The sequence below is a fragment of the Delphinus delphis genome, chromosome 16 (genome assembly GCF_949987515.2).
Source record: "Delphinus delphis chromosome 16, mDelDel1.2, whole genome shotgun sequence".
NCBI classification, from domain to species: Eukaryota; Metazoa; Chordata; class Mammalia; order Artiodactyla; family Delphinidae; genus Delphinus; species Delphinus delphis.
Genome location: NC_082698.1, coordinates 5666710 through 5691736, shown reverse-complemented (window position 1 = coordinate 5691736; position 25027 = coordinate 5666710). Strand labels below are relative to the sequence as shown.

Sequence of the window (25027 nt, the reverse complement as noted above, 5' to 3'; positions counted from 1 at the left end):
TGCTATACAGTAGGTCCTTGCTGGTTATCTATTTTATATACAGTAGTGCGTGTGTGTTAATCCCAACCTCTTCATTTACCCCTCCCCGCCCTTCCCCCTTTGGTAAGCATAAGCTTGTTTTCTATGTCTGTGAGTCTCTTTCTGTTTTGTGAATAAGTTCGTTTGTAAAGGGTCTCTTTCTGATGACTGCAAAATGCACAAGAAGGAAGCAGGGAGGGAGAAAAACTAATCAGTGAACATGGATTTTGCCATGAATTTTGCTAGTAGATCAAAGAACCACATCTCATATTTCTTTTCTCTCCCAGCAAAGTGCTGAATGGGTGTTGAGCTAAAATTGGACATTCGACAAATATTGATAAATTGATTAATCATGAGCCATCAAATTTCAAAAATTAACCTTCAAGGTCCCATGAAAATGAGACTAATGTATACAAACGTGTTCTGCCGTCTGCGAGCGTGATCAGGATACTGACTTTCTCTGCCAAACAACAAAGGTTTATAAGTTTATTCTAAAAGCAGTTCGCTGTGGGAGAGTCTTTCGGTTCTGATTTATCAACTTCCAATCAGACTCCGGAGAACCCATTCCTCATGGGGTCTCCCTGCATGCCCATCGTCCCTCTGAATATCCCATGACCTTTCCCCAAAGCTGAAGAAGAACTCTTTGGACCCCCTAGTAGTGATCTTATCCTGATTTGAAGAGGCTACACAGCCATGGAGCTGGAGCCAGCCTCTAACTCTGAACCCCAGGAAACTGCTTAGTCCCAGGACGGAGTTAAGCTTTTCTTTGCTCACATCTCGTTTTTGGCCCCTTCACATCCCCAGCATCTGGGCAACCAGTTTAGGGGTAGCAGAGAGGAAGCTACAAGCAAACAATTCTTCTGTTCCCAGCAGGAGCCTGGCCTCTGAGACCTCACAGTGAATTTTAAAGGAACTCCGTCAAGCCTCACAAGTCAGGTGACCTGGGACCTGACTCAGAATCAGGTCTGCCCAGCAATTCCCCTGTGCAACGTGCAACGCTGAGAGAGAGCCCAGCCCCAGAGTGTGTGAGGTTACAAGCACTAAAGTGTACTGGTTCCAACCGAGGACAATTTTTCTCTCTCTCGGGTCCCAGTAGATAACAAGCTGACTCAGCCCCGCAGCCCTCTATAAATGCCTGGCTTCTCCGAAGCCTGGAACCGTCTGGTACAGGTTCTGGGTGTTACAGAAACCCAGAATTCCCAACAACAGGGCGATTCAGGAACCTCAGACATCATCTGACCCCGGATCTCAGTCCACCAGCGACGTCCTGGAGACACGTGGCTTTGGCTCTACTTTCTGTGGGTTGCTAACTGAAATCCCTTCATGCAGAAGACAATACTTTCCATTGCCCTTAGGACAGAGCATCAGAAGAGCCCTGTGTAGTCTGCCCCCACTGATCTCTGTGCATCACTGGGCACCCCTCTCTTGGCCACATGTGCTGTGTGAGCTTCCGTCATCCCCTTGAATCGAATTCTACCCCCTACCACAGGGCCTTTGCACCTGCTGTTTCATCTGCACAGCGTGTTCTTTCCCTGGTCCTCCTCTGACCCCGCTCACTTGACCTGCTCGTGTGTCCCTCCATACACCGCTCTCAAAACTCGGTTTCTGATTTCTAAGCTCTCACAGGAGCACTTTTTCCCTTCAGAGCACTCACTTGTAAGCACGCATTGACTTGTGTGAATCTACGACCGATGTCTGCTTCTCCCCTACACTCTAACCCCTCTGAGAATAAAATTATGTTCGCCTCACTTGCCAACGTATCCTGGCTCCTAATAGGGCTAGATGCATAGTAGGCTTTCAATAAATATTTGTTTAAAAAAGGATGGAAGAATTAACCAAGCAATTAATTAACAAAAGCAAAGCTTCCTCCCCAAGTTGCACAGGGGCCTTTAGAATCCACTATCCCATCTCCTCGGAGACCGTGCACCATCAAGGGTCCCCCGCTCCTCTCCGTCTTCAACTTTGTCCTCCTCAATGTTTCTGTGTCCAAACCTTTCTTTTCTATTTTATTTTTTTTAATTGAAGTCTAGTTGATTTACAAGGTTGTGTTAGTTTCAGGTGTACAGCACAGTGATTCAGTTATACGTGTGTGTAGGTATGTGTGTGTATATATATTCTTTCATCATATTCTTTTGCATTATGGTTTATTACAGGATATTGGATATAGTTCCCTGTGCTCTACAGTAGGGCCTTGTTGTTTATCTCTTTTATGTACAGTAGTGTGTATCTGCGAATCCCAAACTCCTAATTTATCCCTCCCCCACTCCCTACCCCTTTGGTGACCGTAAGTTCATTTTCTATGTCTGTGAGTCTGTTTCTGTTTTGTAAATTAGTTCATTTGAATCATATTTCAGATGCCACCAAAATCTTTCTTAGCTTAAAAACGAAACCAAAAAAATCCCTCCACAAACACACGGTGCCTTCCACCTTTCACCTTCCCACTGGCCCCAACCCTTGTTGGCCACTCTCTGTCCCTCTGCCTCATGCCCCACCAGGCCTCAGTGTAGCACAGCCTCGACTGAGCCACTCTGACCTACGACACGGAAATTCTTCTCGCTATTCTCGCTGTGCTCTCCCGGCCCCACCCACCAGCCAGCTCCAGTGGATGTGCTGTACCAACAGCGCCGGTGGGTTTCGTTCCCTAAATATCTCCGCATTGCATCTCCGCCTCCTTCTCCCCACGGCTTCCATGGAGGGCCTCAGAATTCCTGCCAAGACCACACATTCCAGCAGCCTCCTCCCTCCACAGCATCACCAGTCATGTTTCTCTAAAGCAAATCTGATTGTGTCCCTCCCCAGCTTAAAACCCTTGGATTTCTAACTAATTCAAAATATAGTTAAGCGGGGGTGGGAGAGGGATAAATAAGGAGTTTGGGATTAACACATACACACCACTATATGTAAAATAGAAAACCAACAAGGACCTACTGTACAGCACAGGCAACTATACTCATATCTTATAATAACCTATAATGGAAGAGAATACAAAAAAAGAATATATATACTTATATGTGTATGTATAACTGAGTCACTTTGCTGTACACCTGAAACTAACACAACATTGTAAATCAACTATATTTCAATAAAAATTTAAAAATATGTATCTATAGCTAAAGTCATACGCACAAAAGACATTTCTGCAGTCTGATTCGTTATGACAAAACACTGGAAGTGTCCAAAATACGCTACAGCAGGGACTGGCTCTGTAGGTCAGAGCACATGTGTTACTGCGTCCATTAACATGGTAACAGTGCCCATGGTCCACTCGAGAGCCTCCACATCTGCGGACATAACGACGTACCACGGCAGCCTTGAACGCTACGCCAATGTGATATTATTTCCTAAGTGACGGGGAAGCTCTGGTGATTTCCGAACAAGGCAAGTCAGTGCCTGATGTTCAGTTATGTGTTAAAGCTTAGTCCTGTGTACACGTTAGATCACAGCCTTGTCTCTGGAGCCTTGACTCATGAGCTGAAATTAGCTGCTGCCTGTGTAAGATGCCACGTTTTGCAACTATATTTTACAAAGCCTAACGTGTGATATGTTTACTTTTTAAATTTTAATTCTCTTTATTGTGGTTAAATATACTTCACATAAAATTTAGCACCGTAACCATTTTTAAGTGTATGGTTCACTGGTGTTAAATACTTTCACATGATTATACAACCATCACCAACGTCCATGTCCATAATTCTTTTAATCTTGTAAAGCTGAAACTCTATACCCATTAAACAATAGCTCTCCCTTCCCCCACTCCCCAGCCTGTGGCAACCACCATTCTACTTTCTGTCTCTGTGATTCTGACTAGTCTAAGTACCTCACACAAGTGGAATCATACAGTGTTTGTCTTTTGGTAACTCATCTTACTTAGCATAATGTCCTTAAGGTTCATCCACGTTGTACCCTATGTCAGAATTTCCTTTTTTTAATTAATTTTTATTGGAGTATAGTTGATTTACAATGTCGTGTTAGTTTCTGCTGTACAGCAAAGTGAATCGGTTATACATATACATATATCCACTCTTTTTTACATTCTTTTCCCATATAGGTCATTACAGAGTATTGAGTAGAGTTCCCCGTGCTATACAGTAGGTTCTTGTTAGTTATCTGTTTTATATATAGTAATGTGTATATGTCAATCCCTATCTCCCAATTTATCCCTCCCCTCCTTTCCCACTTGGTAACCATAAGTTTGTCCTTTTTTAAGACTGAATAATACGCCATCATACGTATACACCACATTTTGCTTATTCATTCATCTGTCTACAGACACACTTAAGTTGCTTCCATGTTTTAACCTATTGTGAGTAATGCTGTACAAATACCTCTTTGAGATCTTGCTTTCAATATTTTTGGATATGTACCCAGGAGTGGAATTGCTGAATCATACGACAATTCTATTTTTAATTTTTTGAGGAACCAACATACTGTTATTCACAGAGGCTGTACCATTTGCATTCCCACCAACCGTGCACAAGTGTTCTGTGTCCCACCCCCTCACCAACACTTGTTATATTCTGGGGTGGTTTTTCTTCATAGTAACCATTCTAATAGGGGTGGGGTAGTTATCTCACTGTAGTTTTCATTTGCATTTTCCCTAACTATCAGTGATGCTGAGCATCTTTTCATGTGCTTATTGGCCATTTGTATTTCTTCTTCGGAGAAAGGTTTATTCAAGTCCTTTGCCCGTTTTCGAATTGACTCGTTTATTTGTTCTTGAGTTTTAGGAGTTTTCTACATATTCTGGATATTATTCTCTTATCAGACATACGACTCGCAAATATTTTCTCCCATTCTGTGGGGTGCCCTTTTACTCTGCTGATATCGTCTTTTGATGCACAAAATTTTAAACTCTTCATAAAACCCAATTTGCCTATTTTTCTCTTTTGCTGCCTGTGCTTTTTGAGTCATGTCCGAGAAATCACTGCCAAATCCCACGTCTTGAAGGTTTTACACTACATTTTCTTCTAAGAGTTTTGTAGTTTTAGGTCTTTGATCCATTTTGAGTTAATTTTTGTTGTTGTTGCTGTTTTTTGCGGTACGCGGGCCTCTCACTGTTGTGGCCTCTCCCATTGCGGAGCACAGGCTCCGGACGCGCAGGCTCAGCGGCCATGGCTCACGGGCCCAGCCGCTCCGCGGCTTGTGGGATCTTCCCGGACCGGGGCACGCGCTGCATCGGCAGGCGGACTCTCAACCACTGCGCCACCAGGGAAGCCCTTGAGTTAATTTTTGTACATGGTGTCAGATAAGGATCCAACAAGAGTGATCATTAAGTGACTCCTCATTCAGCCCATTCGAGACTTTATCTCCCTTAGGTCTCTGTCGCGTGTTATTTAGTGAACAGCAACAGTAATTTACCAAAGCCACACAACAGGAGGAAAGATTCAAGATCTCTTTGCCACATGTGTTCCCAGAGGCTGCTGAGCCTGGGCCTGCTTCAAGCCTGGGGCCACACCAGGAGCTATAGCACTGAGGGCTCATCGCATGCCAGGCAATTACCTCATTGAATCCTAAGACAGCTCAGGGAGAGAAATATATTTATTATTTCCATTTTACAGAGGTGGAAATTAAGGCACAGAAAGGGTAAGTAAATTGCCCAAAGTCACACACGCCTAGTAAGAAAGTGAAGTAGCCCAGACTGGAACCCAGGCAATTAGGATGACTCCTTGGGAGTAAAAACGATGACTAGGATCAAGCACATTTAAAGAATCATGACACCCAACAATCATAAGAAATGCTCCAGTTTGCTAAGTTCTTTGTTATACATCACCTCATTTGGATTCTCCGAAGTCCCTGAGAGGTGGCCAAGAAAACACAGAGGTTTTTTATACAAAGAAAACAAGACCCACAGAGGGTAAGAGACATAAATGCCCAAGAACAATACAACGGTGGCTCTGGCACCTACACCAGCCCTCCTGAGCCTGGTCTGGGGTTCTTCCACATCACCTTACCACCTGCCTCCTTACAGAGTGCAACCTACCAGCAGAAATTTTGGGGTCAAACACGACACCAGCTAGGATATTGATCACATTGACACGTTGAGCTATGAACTCCATCAGGAGCCAGAAGCTGATTTGAACACTGTGGGTACAATAATACTGGAACCTTCCATTTGTATAAGACTAAATACTCTACAAAACAACTTCCACATTTTCTCACTCGGTCCTTCCAAGTCCTGCCATAACAGCTGTGCTCTATGAGCAAATGTCTTATTGTCTTTTGCTGGATTTTTTGTTTACTGACTCTCCCTTCAAGATATCTGAGTGCTCGCTATGGACCCATAATCCCTTATGTACAATTCTAAACTTCATGAAGCTCTGAAATATGAGCGTTTTCTCTCTGAGCTTGTAGAAAACTAATCTGACAGCAAAACCTTACCTGAACTAACCTGGGGCTATTTATAACATTAATTTATTCCATTTAATGTGAATATTCATACATTTTATTGCCAAAACATCAGTGAGATTAATTACAGGGTGCTACTCAGATCCCCCCTGGGAATGTTACGCAGGATCACCTTTCTGAAATAAAATTTAAAAGTCACCGTTGAATTACATTTGGCCCCAAGAGTTCTGGATGGAGAACTGTGGATGGATACCACAAATATTTAATGAACTTACCAGCCCCTGGGTTAGTGTTTTCCAAATACCCCTCATGCAGTCCCCACAAGACAGACGTTATCTCTGCTTATAGATACAAACACTGGGGTGTGGAGAGATTCTCTAATTTCTTCTGTCTCACAGAGCTACTTAATGCCAGAGCCAGAACAACTAGAACATCATGTTCTCAGCATTCCCCATACTAGAGAGAGAGAGAGAGAGAGAGAGAGAGAGAGAGAGAGAGAGAGAGAGAGAGTGTGTGTGTGTGTGTGTGTGTCTGTGTGTGTGTGTGTCTGTGTGTGTTGGGGGGAGAGGGGAGGTAGTTAGAGATGGCTTATGGGATTTTTAAAGCATAAGCAAGTAAAACAGAGACTGAGGGCTTCCCTGGTGGCGCAGTGGTTGAGAGTCCACCTAACGATGCAGGGGACACGGGTTCGTGCCCCGGTCCGGGAAGATCCCACATGCTGCAGAGTGGCTGGGCCGCTGAGCCTGTGCGTCCGGAGCCTGTGCTCCGCAACAGGAGAGGCCACAGCAGTGAGAGGCCTGCATACCGCAAAGAAAAAAGAAAAAAAAAAAAACAGAGACTGAAACTTCATATACCCCAGGAAATAAGAGAGAGGAGAAAACAGGAATTTCCAGGCCTACATAGAACCCTACCTCCACTTTGCCTCTTCTGGACACCTGTCTGGTTGGCAGAGAAAACAGAGGAGAGATTCTGAAACTACTTATATCCCAAGTTGTCAACGCCCAAGAGTGGATTTTGGCTGGCAGGGTGTTCTTTTTAGGGTAATGGCAGACACTGCTTGGAGTCTGCCAACAGAAGAACAGGAAAGAGGGCCATTTTTTCTCAGCATCCCAGTGCCTTCTCCTGGGGATGCTAGAGGTACCACTAAAGGGCAAATAACAAGCACAAGGTGTGGATGGTTCCAGACTGGACCGCCGATGGGTTAACACAGCCTCTTTGGGGTCTGGAAGGCACTCTCCACGGCTAATCTAGAAGCATGATTGATCTCTGCCAGTGTTCCGTGTTTGTATTCAATCTTCTGAACTCCCTTCTGCAACAATAATTCATGTCAGAGCAGTTTATGGATCAACAGTGCATTTTCTGGTTAATGCAACCCTGCACCGATAGTAATTCAAAGCTGAGATTTATCACTCCGCCACAATTCCATCTTCATGCTTCATCTCCTCATGTTTACATCTGATTTAGCTTTTTCTAATCTAAAATAGATCAGCATGAAAAGCATTATATTTTCCATTTAGATTCCCAATTGCCTTTTATTACCAAGATAATATCCCTTATCTGACTGCAAATGGTGGGACTGTTCCCTTGTTAGGATCTGAAAAAAGATGCTACGGTTCAATCTCTGTGTCTCTCCCTGCTTCTCCTTCACTTTGGTTTTCAAGGGTGGTGTCTGCTGGGGTTCTGGTTTGAAAATGAGACAAATCAGGATGTAAAGAGGATAGATCATTTCAATCATTCCTCCTCTTGTGAGACTCACAGAGGAAGGCCTCCCCTGGCTGCCTAATGAGAATTGATCTTGGGAGAGTTCACGCTTCATTTCCCCACCAGTGACTTCAGCCCCTGTCTGTTTACAGGCACAAATGGGAGCAGCAATGACGAAACACTTGACTGGAGACTTTTATGCCAACGTCAGGGGTGGGGGGAAAATAACACCATATTAACAGGCATGTTAATTATATGCCTATTACAAAGTCAATAAAATTTACCATTGCAAGTGTCCAATTCCATGAGATTACGTACATCCACCATGTTGAGCCGCCATCACCATTCTCCATCTCCAGAGCTTTTTCATCTTCCCAAACTGAAACTCTGTCCCCATTAAACCATGGTTCTCCATTCCCCTCCTCCACCCAGCCCCTGGCAGCCACCATTCCACTTTCCGTCTCTGTGAAATTTAACTATTCCAGGCACCTCAGAAGAATGAAGTCAAACAACATAATGTCCTTCTGTGCTTGGCTTGTCTCAGTCAGCACAAGGTCCTCGAGGTTCAGCCACAGTGCAGGTGGGCTGCCTTTTCCTCTGTTGACAGGGTCCTTGGACACACACAGTTTTTCACGCTGCTGCAGCCCAACTTATCCATCTTTTCTTTCATGGCCTGTGCTTTTGGTATTGCCATCTTAGGTTTTTTAATAATTTTATCTGTGAACTTGTGTTTTGTGTATAAACCCCATGGGATGAGCATGCATGTGGGCAGAAAGACGTGTGCCATGTGTGTGTTTGATTTCCTTGCTGCCCCATTCACAGAAGGTGCTCTGGTGATCCCTGATCACAGAATTCGGGTGAACCTACAATGCATGGGAGTTTAGAGAGATTCAAAGTGAATAAAAGTTAAGCAAATTACCCCAAGATCAACTAAACAGAAGGATGACAGCGCCGAGAGGCCATGCTTTCCACTGGAACCAGATTTGCTTCAAATGTAGGAAGAAGGCTATAGATTTCTGAAAAACACAAATGCCTGAGTAACTCTACTGAGACAGACTGGGGCCTGGGATCTGGGACCCTTTGCTGCAGTGCTTGCACCTGAACAGACACCTTCTCAAGCAACAAAATACAAAGAAACCATAAGGGACTAAAAATAACTGCGTGCATGCACAGTTGGGGCAAATTATGGACAAGATACAAAAAGACCAAAAACCCAACGGCCATTTCTGAAGAGCCGGGAGCAAAAGCAGGGTGTTGGGGGCAAAAGCAGGGTTCTGCGCATGCCCGCTGCACTCAACACCACGAAAGGGGGGGGGCAGACCACCTACGCCACTACTCCAGCCTGACCTCTGGACACACCCCTTCCCTCACTCCACATAAGGAACCAGCTCGACCCCCCTTAGGGACCGAGCAAGGGAACATGTTATTTGTTCTCACTACCCTCCTGCTGAAGCAGGGGCCCCAATAAAGCCTTGCCTGAATTTCTTGTCTGGCCTCTTATCAATTTCAACTGATTACGGAGGCTAAGAACCCTGGTTGGTAACCCCATCATATCTGTTCTTACTCCTCTTACATCCCTGTGTTAGCCAACCGCTTACGCTGAAAATAATAGCATAGAAGGAAAGGAGAGATGGGCAACCACAGTCCCCTTTCCTTTTGGTTCTTCCTTACTCATCAGTAAACTAAAGGTAGAGAGTGTTGGTAAAATATGATTATACCAAGGAATGAAATTAAAATCTGAATTGGTTTTTGCAGTGTTTCCGTTGTTCTAATAAGAATAGATATATGAGACATTTCTCCAAAAAGACATACAGATGGCCAGCAGGCACATGAAAAGATGCTCAACATCACTAAGAGAAATGCAAACCAAAATTACGATGAGGTATCATCTCACACTGGTCAGAATGGCCATCATTTAAAAGTCTACAAATAATAAACCCTCCTACACTGTGGGTGGAAATGTAAATTGGTGCAGCCACTATGGAGAACAGTACGGAGACTCCTTAAAAAACTAAAAATAGGGACTTCCCTGGTGGCGCAGTGGTTAAGAATCCGCCTGCCAATGCAGGGGACACGGGTTCGATCCCTAGTCCAGGAAGATCCCACATGCCGCGGAGCAACTAAGCCCGTGCGCCACAACTACTGAGCCTGTGTTCTAGAGCCCGTGCTCTGCATCAAGAGAAGCCACCACAATGAGAAGCCCACGCACTGCAACAAACAGTAGCCCCGCTCGCCACAACTAGAGAAAGCCGGTGCGCAACAACAAAGACCCAACGCAGCCATAAATTAATTAATTAATTAAAACTAAAAATAGAGCTACCATATGATCCAGCAATACCACTCGTGGCATATATCCGGAGAAAACTCTAATTCAAAAAGATACATACAGCCTGATGTTCATAGCAGCACTATTTACAATAGCCAAGACATGGAAGCAAATTAAATGTCCATCAACAGATGAATGGATAAAGAAGATGTGGTGTATATATATATAATAGAATATTCCTTAGCCATAAAAAAGAATGAAATAATGCCATTTGCAGCAACATGGATGGACCAAGAGGTTATCATATCAAGTGAAATGAGTCAGAGAAAGACAAATATCATATGATATCGCTTATATGTGGAATCAAAGAAAAGATACAAATGAACTTATTTACAAAACAGAAATGGACTCACAAATATAGAAAACAAATTTATGGTTACCAAAGCGGGGTAAGATAAATTAAGAGTTTGGGATTAACATATCCACACTACTATATATAAAATAGGTAAATGAAAAGGACCTACTGTAGAGCACAGGAAACTACTCAATATCTTGTAGTAACCTATAATGGAAAAAAATCTGAAAAAGAATATATATATATGTATATAACTGAATCACTTTGATGTACACTTGAAACACAACATTGTAAATTTACTTCAAAAAATTTTTTTAAAAAGGAAAATATATGCATGGATGAGATTAAAAATTGTATCATTTCAATAATTCCACAGATGAGTTAAATGTTTTAATATTTGTGTTAAAACTGAGGTCACACAATATAAAGATGAACAGTAAAATTCATGGTCATAATTTAAATTTTTAGTTTTCCTTTACTTACACCAACTAAATAGCAAATAAAAACCATCATGACAAATCAAGAGGAAGACCATGGAGGAAAGGAAAAAGGCTTATATGTTAGAACCTTAAATGACTATTATTCCTGTGTTTTTTTAACACGAGGACCACATGTTCATTTTGTTCTGGTCCCCGCAAATGACACAGCCAAGCCTGAGTGAGTGGCCATTTACTGCAGAACTGCTGCATGGCAAGTCATCGCATCCTTGCTCCCTGTGTCTGAGAGCTCGCACAGCGGCACACAGGCATTTGGAGCATTTGGAACAAATATCCAGGCATTTGTCCCTGGATATTACATCAACAGCGAGGAGCAAACAGTGTGGATCTGAGCCCTCCGCATCTCCCATGCACCGCGGGGCCCTCTGCATGTCCATCAACCGAGACCCAGTCCCTTTCACACACCTGGCCTAACCCAGAACCACTGAAAGCAGCTAAGCTGGAGAAGCCAGCAGTGTTCAGAACTCATTAGTGAGGAGCTGAGCACACTTGTAGCTAAAATAATGAGTTTTGTGAAGTTTCTGTAAATGCAGGGCTGGATCAGAGGCTCTGAGCCCTCCACAGGGTAACCGCTTGAGGGCCCACCGTCTCGGCCCTGGTTGCAGTGGCTTTGCTGGGAAGAGGCTTCTTGCTCTCGATACAAAATGGCAAGCAAGTTGCTGTGTGCTTTAAGAAGATCATGCCCCCATTTTGCCTTCAGCCCTGTTTGTTTCTCTGAAACATGACTATTCCTAAATCCTGGATGTTTTCCAAGATACTCCTTTTTGGAGCTGTCTCCAAGTCTTTTCTGGATGGAGAAAGGATATAAATTAGCCTCACAGGGAGGAGATTAAACAATGTCTCTATTAGGAATTTGATTAATGAAAAGGGGAGCAAATGGAATGACCTCTATTTTGGAGCTTCATTTTGGCAATCTAGAGCTGATGTCTGTCTGTCAATCACTAAGAAATGAGTGAATCTGGAAGTGAGCCTAACGTATCAAATCAGAGGACGCTCTCTTCCATGCCCAAAGTCATCAACGGTCACTCACTCCGGCCTCAGGTTTTCACCCAAAACACACTTCACGCCCTTTTGTTCATTTGTTCATTCATACACGTACCCCACAATGTTTCTTGAAGGCTGACCTGGTGCTAGGGACACAGTCGTGAGCTAGAACAGATTAGGGGCCCCTTTCCTTATGAAGCTGCTAGACAGAGGTTCACACTTATGTGCCTTCAATTCCAAGGGCTCCTATTATTTCCCTTTTTGCACAGATACAGAATTTTAAATACAGTATCGTAAGCAGAATACTCACATGTATCCTATGTCCTCTTTCCTTTCAGTGTGAGCAGAACCTGTGAATACAATGGGCTATCACTTCTACAATTAACTCGTGTTACACGCCAAAGGGTTTTGCAGATTCAGTTAAGGTTGTTAATCAGTTGATGTGGAGTTAATCCAAGGTAGATCATACCAGCGGGGGCTGGCCTAATCAGGTGTGTTTTGTAAAGCAATCAGAGGGATTCAAAGCAGCAGAGATTGTCCTGCTGGCCTTGAGGAAGCAAACAAACACGCTGTGAACTGCCTACGGCCGGAGCCACATGACAAGAACCTGAGGACAGCCTCTAGGAGCTGAGCATGTCAGTCAAGAGCCACCATGACAATGGGGACTTCAGTCCTACAGCCACGAGGAACTGAACGCTGACGATGACCCGGGATCTTGGAAGAGGACTCTGAGCTGCAGATGAGATCCCAGCCACATCTGACACCTTGATTCAGCCTGGAAAGACCCTAAGCAGAGAGGCCAAAACTGTGAAATAATAAATAGGTCTTGTTTTAAGCTACTAAGTATATGATCATTTGTTTTGCAGCAGTAGCAGAATAACACAGATAGTACCTGCCAGACTGTTTTGTTTTTTTCTAATAGCCAATCAGAGCTGAAACTATGTATGATGCTGCACTAAACTGATATTATCTCAGTCATAAGTAAATAAACAAGTTGCCTCAGTTAATTTATACAGAGGGAGCACAAGGAAACAAACATATTCCTTGGACTGCAGAACGCTGATTGACAATGCTGTGGACCACCATGTTGGGAAACACTGAAATATATACTGTTCAATGTGACGTGGCCCAATCTTGATGATCCGGCCTCTGCCAAGCATACTTGGTATATAAATTATAAAATATACTTGACAAGCAATGCTTTGACATAAGTTCCACTAAATTAGGAAAAATTTTAGCCATTATTTCTTCAAATATTTTTTCTGCCCTCACCCCATCCCCACTCTTTCAGAGATTCTAACTATATGTGTCTTGGATGTCTTGAGATCGCTCCCTCTCTTTTTTTCTCTCTTCAGTTAGAAATTTCACTGATCTTTTCTTCTATAGCATCCAATTTCCTGTTAATCCCATCTAGTGAAACCTCCATTTCAGAGAGTATTAAAGAATCATTGTTTTCTTCTCTATAAGTTCTATTTGGTTTATTTTTCTATCAATTTCTTCTCTTCCCATTGTGGTAATATCTTCCCTTAAATCCTCGACTGTAAGGGGAAAGCAATATATTTATAATATTTATAAGAGCTTTTTAAAAAGCCCTTGCTTGCTATTCCATCATCTCTCCTATTTAAGGATCTGCTTCTATTAATCGTAATTCCTCCCGGTTAAAATCATACTTTCCTGTTTTGTCAAATACCTAGCAAGCTTTACCTGGATGCCAGATATTTTAAATTTTTTATTATTGCTTTTGATGGATTTTGTCGTAATCTTTTAAGGAATGTTCAACTTTGTTCTGTCCGGCAGTTAAACTACTTGTGAAACGGCCTGGTTCTTCAAGAATTGTGTTTTAAATTGCTATAGGATGGACCTAAGGCAGCCTTTAATCTAGGGCTGGTTTAGCAGACTCCCAAGGCAGAACCCTTCTAGAATCTCTACTGAAGTTACCATACATTCAATGAGGCCTCTACATTCTGGATGGTGGGGAACTTCAATGATCCGTGGCCCTAAGTGAGCACTGAGAATTGTTCATCTGAGAGCTTCCCAGTAACCGTTCTTCCCTTGCTAGTTGTTCTTTGGCCTCGTGAAGTTTCGCGGCACAGGTTGGTCTTCATCTGCAGCCTCAAGGGAGCGTGAAGGAAATGTCTGGAGCTCTTTCTCTGCCTGGCTCCCTCCTCTCAGGAACTACAACCTGTGAATTCTAGCCGCAGTTCTAGAGATTACTGAGTTCTGTTTAGGTTCTGCCTGCCTGTGCACCACCGAGAAGTTGCCATTCCAGCTGTCTGAAATGTCTTCCCCTTCTCCATTCTTACCCCACATTCTCACCCTCCCTGCTGGTCCTGGGAAACTCCCAATCTCCCACGAAGCACATGCCCAGAGGTCTCCTCCCCTGTGCAGTCTCGCTGAGTTCTCTGGGTCTACAGCTCTCTGTAGACCCCCTGACTTGGCATTCATTGGCTGCCTCCCTGACCAGATGATGAGAAGGGGCCGGAACCCTGCCTTTTGCAACTCTGTGTCCCCGGCACCAAGCACAGTTCCTGGCACATAGTAGGTCCTTGATACTTTTTAAAAAATGATCCAGCCCAATCTTTCCTCTTTTGTCCATATGCTCCACTGGAAAGGGAAGAGAACCTGGGACAGCAAAAACAGAGGGCACTGAGAACCCATGTGGGACTTATAAACCAGAAGAAGGTGCTTAATGAAAAAGCCACAGGAAGGAAAGAGGCCTAAAGCAGAAGGAGAGAGTCAGTGGGCTCTCTACTGCCTCTTCCCACCTGATTCTGGCATGGTTTACTTTCTCTAGGACCAACTCTGAAGTCCCCTAGGTCCCCAGCTATTGCTGTCAGGACAAAGGCTGCTTCCCTCTCTTCTCCCCCAACACCTTGCAAGAAACACAACCGCAGAGGAGGATGTCACTAAGGTAGAAGCTCCCTTCTGCCGCTCCTAACCGTGTCTCTGTGCAGCCTGCATCATCTATCTGGGCCTCGCAGAATTTTCTCTTTGGAAAAACAGGGCTCATGTGCCTCGCACAGCTGTGGTGAGGATCAATGAGGCAATTCAGGGACCAACCAACACAGTCCCCTTTGTTCCATCCCCATCTCAACTCTCCTTGCACAGAGTGGTCCAGCCACTCCGCTCTCTGATCATATCTTCCCCCACCGCCCCCCCGCCATGCCCCTTCACACCGGCTTTCTCAACACAGGCAATTGGCACAGGTTTCTTTGTCATTTTCTCTTTGGTTCATGCGGTTGGAAAATATCGGTCTGAAACTTCCAGATCAAGGTTTCAGACCTGTATCAGAATCACCTGGTTTTTATGTTAAAAACAGAGATTTTTGTACTCAGCCATAAAAAAGATGACATAATGTCACTTGCAGTAATATGGATGGACTTAGAGATTGTCATACTAAGTAAGCAAGTCAGACAAAGACAAGTATCATATGATATCACTTATATGCTGAACCTTAAAAAAATGATACAAATGAATTTATTTGCAAAACAGAAACAGACTCACAGACATAGAAAACAAATTTATGGTTACCAAAGGGGAAGGGGGGGTAGGGATAAATTAGGAGTTTGGGATTAGCAGATACAAACTATTATATGTAAAACAGATAAACAATAAGGTCCTACTGCATAGCTGTATATTGAATATAGGGAACCATATTCAATATCTTATAATAACCTATAATGGAAAAGGATACAAAAAAGAATATATATATATATATGCATAACTGAATCACTTCACTGTATACCTGAAGCTAACACAACATTGTAAATCAACTATAATTCAATTTTAAAAATGAGAACATGTCACTCCTCTGCTTAAAACTCTCCAATGATTTCCCAATGTACTTAAAATAAAATCTAAAAGCTTCAAAGAAAAAAAAAAAGAACCAGAGATTTCTGGATCCCACCCTTTCCCAGAGCCCAGGGGTCTACATTCTTAGAAAGGTCTCTTGAGGATTCTGAAGGACACTAAAGTATGAGGGCAATTCAATGCTTTATGAGGTGACAAACCCCATTCAGATCCTGGTAGGTCTTCAAGAGAGGGTATAACTTACATGAAAAAATGCCCTGACTTAACTCTGGCTTTACCAGGCAGGAATCAGATGTGTGTGAACACACATTCTCAATAATCTGTTGTCAGATGGAATTTGCAGCTGACCACAGGACTGGGTGGGTTCTGAGTAGAAACTGTGCATTCAGCTCAAGGACAAATTAGTGACTAATCTCTGAATTGCTCGGGGAACAGAGTCAAGGGTAGAGGAGGTCACAAGTCCCTGTCACCTGGCACTTTCAGTGAGGAGAAGCTAGGAAGGGGATGTTCACCCAGTTGAAACAGGACTTCTGGCACAGGGGCAGCATCCTCAAAGCACTGGTCACAATTAGCTTGGGTCCAGGGGCCATGTCTTCATGCCATGGCTTTGCTTCAAAGTTGGGGATGGCAGAAAAAGGCACATTGGAACTTGAACGCCAACAACGACTCACTTCTACAGAATGCTGCCTCCGTGCCAGGCCCAAGGCTCAGCCTTTATATAAGCATCTCCCTTATTCCTCCCAGCAATCGTATACAGCAGATGTCACCATGGTTCCCATGAACACAGATGAGGAAACTAAGGCTCAAAGAGGTCAGGAAACTTGCCAAGGTCACTCAGCTATCAAGACCCCAGAAAGAGGGCTTCCCTGGTGGCGCAGTGGTTGAGAGTCCGCCTGCCGATGCAGGGGACACGGGTTCGTGCCCCGGTCCGGGAAGATCCCACATGCCGCGGAGCGGCTGGGCCCGTGAGCCATGGCCGCTGAGCCTGCGCGTCCGGAGCCTGTGCTCCGCAACGGGAGAGGCCACAGCGGGGAGAGGCCTGCGTACTGCAAAAAAAAAAAAAAAAAAAGACCCCAGAAAGACTCCATCCAATGCCCCCTTTCATCTACCATCTCTCCTGCCTTGGTTTGGCGGAAATGTGGATGTAGTCCCCCCACCCATGCACAATTTCCTGATGGAAGTTGGCCAAAATGATGTCAGATAGGTCTTAGGAGGCTTGGCTGTAAATATTCCAGATCAACTTGCACTTCATCTTTCACAGACATTCACAGTGCAGTTAATCTGGAGACCTCAGTCACCAGGTGTGCTTCCTGACACATCAAAACTCATCTCAGACCTCTGATCTCTCGTGCCTCTTCAGGACCTCGCCCCCTGACGGCCAGCCTCCCATTGGCAGGAGCAGGGAGGGGCTGGTGTGGCAAATGGGCAGCACTGATTCCCAAGGGTGGTCGCTCCATCTTTTGCCTCTTGGATTCCCTCCTCCTGCATCTGGACAGAGGCTACCAGCCATTGTCAATGGATGAGTGTTGCAGCTTCTAGGAGATTCTAGGAGGATCACCAAGTACACTCTTAGGTCTTGCACACGAGGCAGAGCTTTCTGACCTGGTCATTGGGTGGCAAAGCTAATTGAAATATTTATTGTCCTTTGTGAAATGTCATTTTCTCAGTCCTGACTCTGGAGGGCTCCGTGCCTTCTGTGTAGCCAGAGCCACCAGCATATCCCAGGGAAAATCCCACTCGGAGGCCAAGTCTTCAGAAAGAAAAGTGAAACTCAGAAGACTCTGATCTCGCTAAGTCTCTTCAGCTTGGTTGGGAAATAGGTAAATTGTTTTGCACCTTCTGATCATTGTGAGAAGAAAGGGAATGTTTGTGTCACCTTCTGTTTGGCCTCAGTGACTTCTTTATTCCCTGAATAAAGTAATCTTGAAACCCAAGCACTTAAACCTTGAGTGCTTTTATTTCATACTACCTAAGGCTTCACTTCAACCACCGGAAAACATCCATCAAAGCCCAGAGTGGCATTTCTCAACTCCAGTGGGGCATCAGAACCACCCGGGCAGACACACCTACTTCCGGCCATGATGGAGGAACCAGACAAAAGCTGTGAAGCAACTGTTTCCAGACACTGGGCACAAGAAATGCGGGGCTACGAGGGGTAACCAGAGAGGTGAGCCCTACAATCGTCCCCACCTAGAAGCAGTTTCCAGGCTGTGTATTGGGAAGGGGACGCTCGAGAGACCCTGGGGTCTCACTGAGTGGACAGGGCAGGGGTGTGGATTCAGAGAGGCTGAGGTAGCTAGAATTTGTGCAGCCACGTACCAAGGAACAGCAAGGAAAGAGAGTTTCTAGCAAGTTGCCAGGGGGCCCACCAGTCTTCAGCCAAATACTCACTTGCACATGCTTAAGGGAAAAGTGCCTGAATCCAGGAAAAGAACTGCCAGACAGTAGTAAGCTGGACATTCCCAGGGCCTCACCCAGAGCTGGAAACCGTTTGTGTTTCCACTGGCCCTGGTGGAAAGATCTCACGTACATGGGACATTAAGTTGAGTCCTCACAAGGATCATGCCTTAATAGTGGGGCTGAACTATGGAAAACAGTATGGAGGTTCCTCAAAAAACTAAAAATAGAGCTACCATAGGATTCAGCAATTCCACTCCTGAGCATATATCCAGACAAAACTATAATTCGAAAAGATATATGCAGCCCTATGTTCACAGCAGCACTATTCACGATAGCCAAGACACGGAAGCAACCTAAACGTCCATCGACAGATGAATATATATATGTGGTACATATATACAATGGAATACTACTCAGCCATAAAAAAAGAATGAAATAACGCCATCTGCAGCAACATGGATGGACCTAGAGATTACCATACTAAGTGAAGGAAGTCAGAAAAAGAAATACAAATACCATATGATATCACTTATATGTGGAATCTAAAATATGAGACAAGCGAACCTACCTACGAAACAGAAACAGACTCACAGACATAGAGAACAGACTTGTGGTTGCTAAGGGGGAAGGAGGCTGGGGAAGGGATGGAAGGGGAGTTTGGGGTTAGCAGATGCAAACTACTATATGTAGAATGGATAAACAACAAGGTCCTGCTGTAGAGCACAGGCACCTATTCTCAATATTCTGTGATAAACCATGATGGAAAAGAATATGAAAAAGGATGTATATATATGTATAACTGAATCACTTTTTTGTACAGCAGAAGTTAACACAAGATTGTAAATCAACTATACTTGAATAAAATCAATTTTTAAAATTACTGGGCCTGAATGAGCACGAGATCAGGCTTCCTCAGCCTCCACACTGTGGACATCGCAGGCTGAGCAGATCTTTGTTCTGGGCGCAGGGGACTGTCCCGGGCACTGCAGGATATTTAGAAGCATCCCTGGCCTCTACCCAGTAGGCACCAGTAGCATCTTTCCTGAGTTGTCACAACCAAAAATGTCCGCAGACATTACCAAACATCCCGTGGGGTGTGGGTGGAGGGCGAAATCCCCCATGATTGAGAAGCACTGCCCTTGACTAAAATCTGCCGAGAAGTCAGGCTCGAAAGGATCAAAGTGTTTTCAAGGAACGTAACCTCATGCCAGAACCAAGTTCAATGCTCTTTAAAGGAACACAGCAAAAGCAAACACCCGCTCTGGGCCACAGGCATATGTAGTTTGTAAAGGTCACCGTGAGAAAACAACCCAAATGTCCACCTGCAGATGAATGGATAAAGAGAATGTAATATACACATACTGGAATATCATTCAGCCTTAAAAAAGAAGGAAACCCTACCATCTGTGACAACACGAATGAAACTAGAGGACATTATGCTAAGTGAAATTAACCAGTTACAGAAGGACAAATGGCATGATTTGTCCTGCATGACTCCACTTATATGAAGTATAACAACTAAGCAAATTCATCGAAGCAGAAGATAAAATGGTGGTTGCAGGGGCTGGGGGAGGGAGAGGGGGAGGGTGGAGTTGCTACTCGATGGGTATAAGTCTTCAGTTATGCGAGAGGAATAAGCCCTAGAGCTTTCCTATACCACATACAGCCTACGCTTAACAATGTGGTACTGTTACTTCAAAATATGTTAAGAAGACAGATCTCATGGTGTTTTTACCACCAAAAAAAAAGCAACACGCAAAAGAACACAAGGAAATTTTCAGCAGTGATGGATATGTTTAGTACCTTGATTGTGGTGATGGTACTATGGGTGCGTGCATATGTCTAAACTCCTCAGAGGGTAGACATTATCAAAAAATAGATAAATATAAAAAAATAAAAGTTTGCCATGATTCTTCTATTCAGCCAGAATTGAGCACCACAGCCAAGTCCAAAAAGGATGAGTAGGAAGGGGAGATGGAAATGATAGAGGTTTGGGGAAATGTTGGGAAGCATGGCTAAATGGTGATCACCAAATACAGAAACTTTCCCTGGTCCGTCTAATGATTAAATGTATTAGAAACTGTCATCTACATGAAGACAGATGGGTGAGACTTGGCTGGCGTGCCCCAGCCCACGCCTATCATCAGAATGGTCTCCTCGATCAATTAACAGATGCCCACTCACATTCCAACTCTGGGAGATGTGAGCACGTCTCTGAATTCTGCGTGGCTTCCCTTCTAACATCAGGGAAACTGTCCACACCCTGCTTCACAGGGAATCTCAGAAGGTGGCCAGGCTTGCAATGTTGACAGCGACCAGAGCTCAAATAAAAATCCATCTCCTTGCCCAGTTATGGTTATTTTGATGTCCGAAATTTATCAGGTATGTCTGCAGGAGGAGAAAGGCTCTGAACATACTGTGGCTTTAATAGTTTGGGGCATGTTGGAGTCAGCAGGGATCAAGGCTTTGCAAACATGCAGAGCATGACCTTTAGCCCCCTCACCGCCACCTGCTTCCAATCCCCGCCGCCTTTCAGACGTGACAGTACATACGCTTGTCATCCCTATTACAAGGCAGTTTAAGCAAGGGAATGAGTATGGCTGGACCATCCCTGGGCCAGAGTTAGGTCCGTCCCAGATGAGAGGCAGCATCTCCAAGCATTAACACAGCTCAGCAGTAAGGTCACAGCCTTAGACTTTAAACTCAACTCAAATACATCTGTATGTCTTCCTGAGGAGGACTTGAAATCCATAAGGTTTTTACAGAAACAAAATCTCTCAAACTCACTCTTCCTGGAGAACCAGCCAGTTCCTTTAATCCAGCACCTTTGTGCGTTGAGAGTTCACCCCAGTGACCGTGCTCATTTTTCACCCCATCAGGTACTTTATGGTTAAAGCCCTGGCAGTTGAACCAATGGCCTTGGAGCCTTCTAGAGAGAGAGAGAGAAGGGGTCACTGGGCTAAGTGTAACAGGACCCAGAGGCTGTTAATTGGGCTGTCGTCAGTTCAGCTTGGAAACTGAGCAAGAAAGCTGCCTTCTTGCTGGGTTTCCTCACCTAAATGGCTGACATGCCCCAGTGGGAATAACATGAACAATTCAATGGACGTGGAATATTTTAAAGTGAAATGTTTTTGCTACTAAAAGAACAGAGCTCGGAATTCAGAGGGATCAGAGGCACAGATTCTATCTGAGCTTTCAAACTTGGCCTGCCCTTGAGTGGAGGAAGCAGGCCCTGCCTGGACCGCCTTTCAAATCACAGACATAGTGAGGACTGTCCAGCTGACCAGCCTGATTGCTGTGGGTCTCAGACTCACCTGAACATAAGACTTTAGACTCCAGGTTACACGCAAGCAGCAGGCACACAGCCTCAATTGTTGGCTGTATTTGGAAATGTGGCTTGGGGGGGAGTTGAGTCACACAAAAAAATGCTGTAGCTGCAACTGTCAGTATAATAGATGTTTTATACAATCTCCTACAAAGGTGCACTTTTCCACACTGTTACCTTCAATGTTGCTATAGGAATAAACAAAGCTTTATGCATACCAAAGAAAAAAAAAAAAGGAACACAAGAGCCGCTCTTTGCCATTGAAGGTGTAAAATGGAGCCATGAACACTTTTTTAAAATGCAAGCTGAGGGCTTCCCTGGTGGCGCAGCGGTTGAGAGTCCGCCTGCCGATGCAGGGGACACGGGTTCGTGCCCCGGTCCGGGAAAATCCCACATGCCGCGGAGCGGCTGGGCCCGTGAGCCATGGCCGCTGAGCCTGCACGTCTGGAGCCTGTGCTCCGCAATGGGAGAGGCCACAACGGTGAGAGGCCGGCGTACCGCAAAAAAAAAAAATGCAAGCTGATATAATTCAGCAAGTTTTTCTCTCTCTCTGGAGGACTGAAAACTAACCTCAGTGAAAATGATACAATGATAAAATTCTGCCCCATCTGATTAATTCCTTGTGAATAATAACATCTCTGGTTTCCTTCTATTATATTCTAATTGCACACCTCTTGCTCTGGTCGATTAAGCAATGAACCAATGAACAACTATTACTGAATTTAATTAACACCATTATTTCCATGGCCTTTATATCTCTGTGGTGAACGTGGAAATTCACAATCCCAGGGCTGGCACCGGGAGAAGCCAGCCTTGAACCCTGCAGAACAGGTTCTGACATTGCTCTGGAATAAGGAAGCCCAGTGTGGGGAACGGAAGACCTGGAGTTTTTGCCAGCATATTCATGGGAAGCCTTTCCTAATAACAGCATAAGTATTCAGAAAGGTTGCCTTTCCATAAAACATTAGCAATTCGCATGTTACATTTATCAAAAGGGATGGGCAAGTGAGCTCTATGGGAATCAATTACAATGTCATTCATAATTTAGTACATGTACTATAAAGCACTGATCAGATTTCATGTGTGTTTACCTTCTGAAGGATAACTGCCTGTGGCTTCTTCTAGTTTCAGAATACAAGAATGTTTCAGAGCAATGTGTTTATCTCACTTTGACATTCTAAATCTCCCAAGTTCTCCTTTTTCTCCCAGAAAAAGTCATTTCTGCTTGAAAATAAGAGCTCACCCTCAAAAAAATAAAAGCCCTTTCTTACTGGTGTAACTTAAATCATTCTACTTTAACTTCATCGAGGCAAGGCATAGATATTCTCCTGCAAAACCCATCAGGAAACAAACAGGAATTTGTTTTTAAAAAGAGATGACTGCACATTTACAGAGCTAAGAATATTTAACTCCCAGAAATGTACCACAGTTTCTAAAGGTGGATACAAATTATCCAACTGTTTGGCGCACTATTAAATGTTGTAAATGCAGACGTGTATCACGTGTAAATTAGTTATCCACTATGCTCCCGCCCCCTCATATTTCAAAAACTGAAGTAAATTAAGAGATGAGAAAGTCTTTTCCAAACACCTCGGGAAAAACTACAAACCGACGATTTATCAGACCAGATAGAACATCTGACCTGTCCGTTTGATAACGCAACGCTCCGTTTCTCTGAGCGAGGTGTGTGCCCAAATTCAACCTTACCTCGTATCTGCTGGCTGTCTGCTCAGCTGTCTTCAGGCCTTGATACATATGGATGATACAAACTTTGGCTCTTCTCTGGGAGGGAAACCAGTTCCTCTTCACAAAATCCATGACCATCACATGGTTTTTCAACTCTGTACTAAACGTTTTGATCTGAAAAGTCCGGTGGACGGCTGTTTCCGCGTGGCGGGCAGCATACCCCTTCTGAAGAGTTTTTGTAGAAATTCCAGACTGCTGCATGATACGGGAATCCTGTGACTTCAGCGAGCGCGCCTGGCAAACACAATTTTCTTTGTTTAATCCAGGTATCGAGTGCAGCAGGAGGCACTTGGGAAGTGCCTGGGCTCGACCTCTCCCGGAGTTTTCCAGCTCCAGACCTAGTTGTTCTCAAACCCCAGCTGCAAAGAATATAGGATTTGCACGTGGGAACCTCGAGGGTGACCTTTATGCGCTATAAAAATACTCCTTCTGGTTGCTGTCTGCCCGGCTCCAGCACTTCCACCTGTGTTCTCAGGTGCTCAAAATCTTCTCTGATTTCAAAGGCACATTTCTCTTTCCCGCTGCATTCAAGTTCTGAACACAAGATCCACCTGGTTACCGCGAGGTCCAATATGTTTTTCAGTCTCCAGCCCCTCGAATCCAAATAAATTATTCACGGGGCGCTGTACAAAGGAACCAGGAGTGATAATTGCCCCTTTTTAGAATTCCTGCTTTTTCTTGCCAGGACTGAAAGGAACAAGAACAGACTGCTACTGACACAAAGGGTGACCTCAGCCCTGGAGAAGATAAGAAACACATTCAAGTGAAAAAGAAAAGTCGAGCACAGAGGCAGTGATGGGTACAAGCTGGCATCAGAGACACAGAGCTCGGGTAGGATGTCCTGGTTGCCACTTGGGGGAGTGCCCTGGCTTAGCTGAGGGCTCTGGTCCCCAGCCAACCCTGGGAATCCCCTCACCACCCAGAGCCTCAGTTTCCCCATGAGGAAACTTGGAATAATAATGCCTGCCGCTCACAGCGTTGTTAGGAGGATCAGGTGAGAGAAATGGTGAGCAAATAGCATGTAATAGAGTCGCATAAGGCATCATTTCCAAAGAACAGTTGCCTTTTTTCTGCCCAAATTAGGCTGAACACAGTTCTCCTCATAGGGAAGAACAAATCCGCCTCTGAATCAGCTCTGTTTCTTTTACATTAACCTTTGAATTCTATTGTTTTTGCTACAAGTTAAGAATGTTGCCTAGAGCCTGAAATATACAGAGAGCCCATTCTCAAGGCTCTGACCTTTATGGGTGTAACACTTTTCCATTCATATAGAGATTAAAAGTTGCAAAATGTTGCAGAACAGAGACTAACGTTTGTCTTCGAGGTTTATAGGAACATTGTGACCAGACCTCAGTGGACAGCTGTACGAACAAAGGATTCTGACACCAAGAAATCTGTACCAACCAACCACACCCCCTCCCCTTCTAGTATAAAAGAAGCCTGAATTCTACCTTGGGGAAGGTGGTTCTTTGGAATAAAGTTGCTATTTGTTGGTGAAACAACTCCTCTCTCAATTTATCAGCCTGTCCTGCTGCAAGCAGTAGGAGCTTGGACTCAGTAACATTCTCTCTACACATATA

General features: G+C 44.3%; 1 protein-coding gene across 2 annotated transcripts in view; it reads right to left on the bottom strand.

Moving 5' to 3' along the window:
- The window catches only part of C16H10orf90 (chromosome 16 C10orf90 homolog), a 228214-nt gene extending 204488 nt beyond the window's left edge, over nucleotides 1–23726 (bottom strand). For both annotated transcript variants that reach the window (XM_060033518.1, XM_060033521.1), the window contains exon 1: nucleotides 23409–23726. In XM_060033518.1, coding sequence (XP_059889501.1) covers nucleotides 23409–23648 — 240 coding nt within the window. In that variant the 5' untranslated portion in view covers nucleotides 23649–23726. The remainder of the gene's footprint in view (nucleotides 1–23408) is intronic.
- Between the last annotated feature and the right edge of the window lie 1301 nt (nucleotides 23727–25027).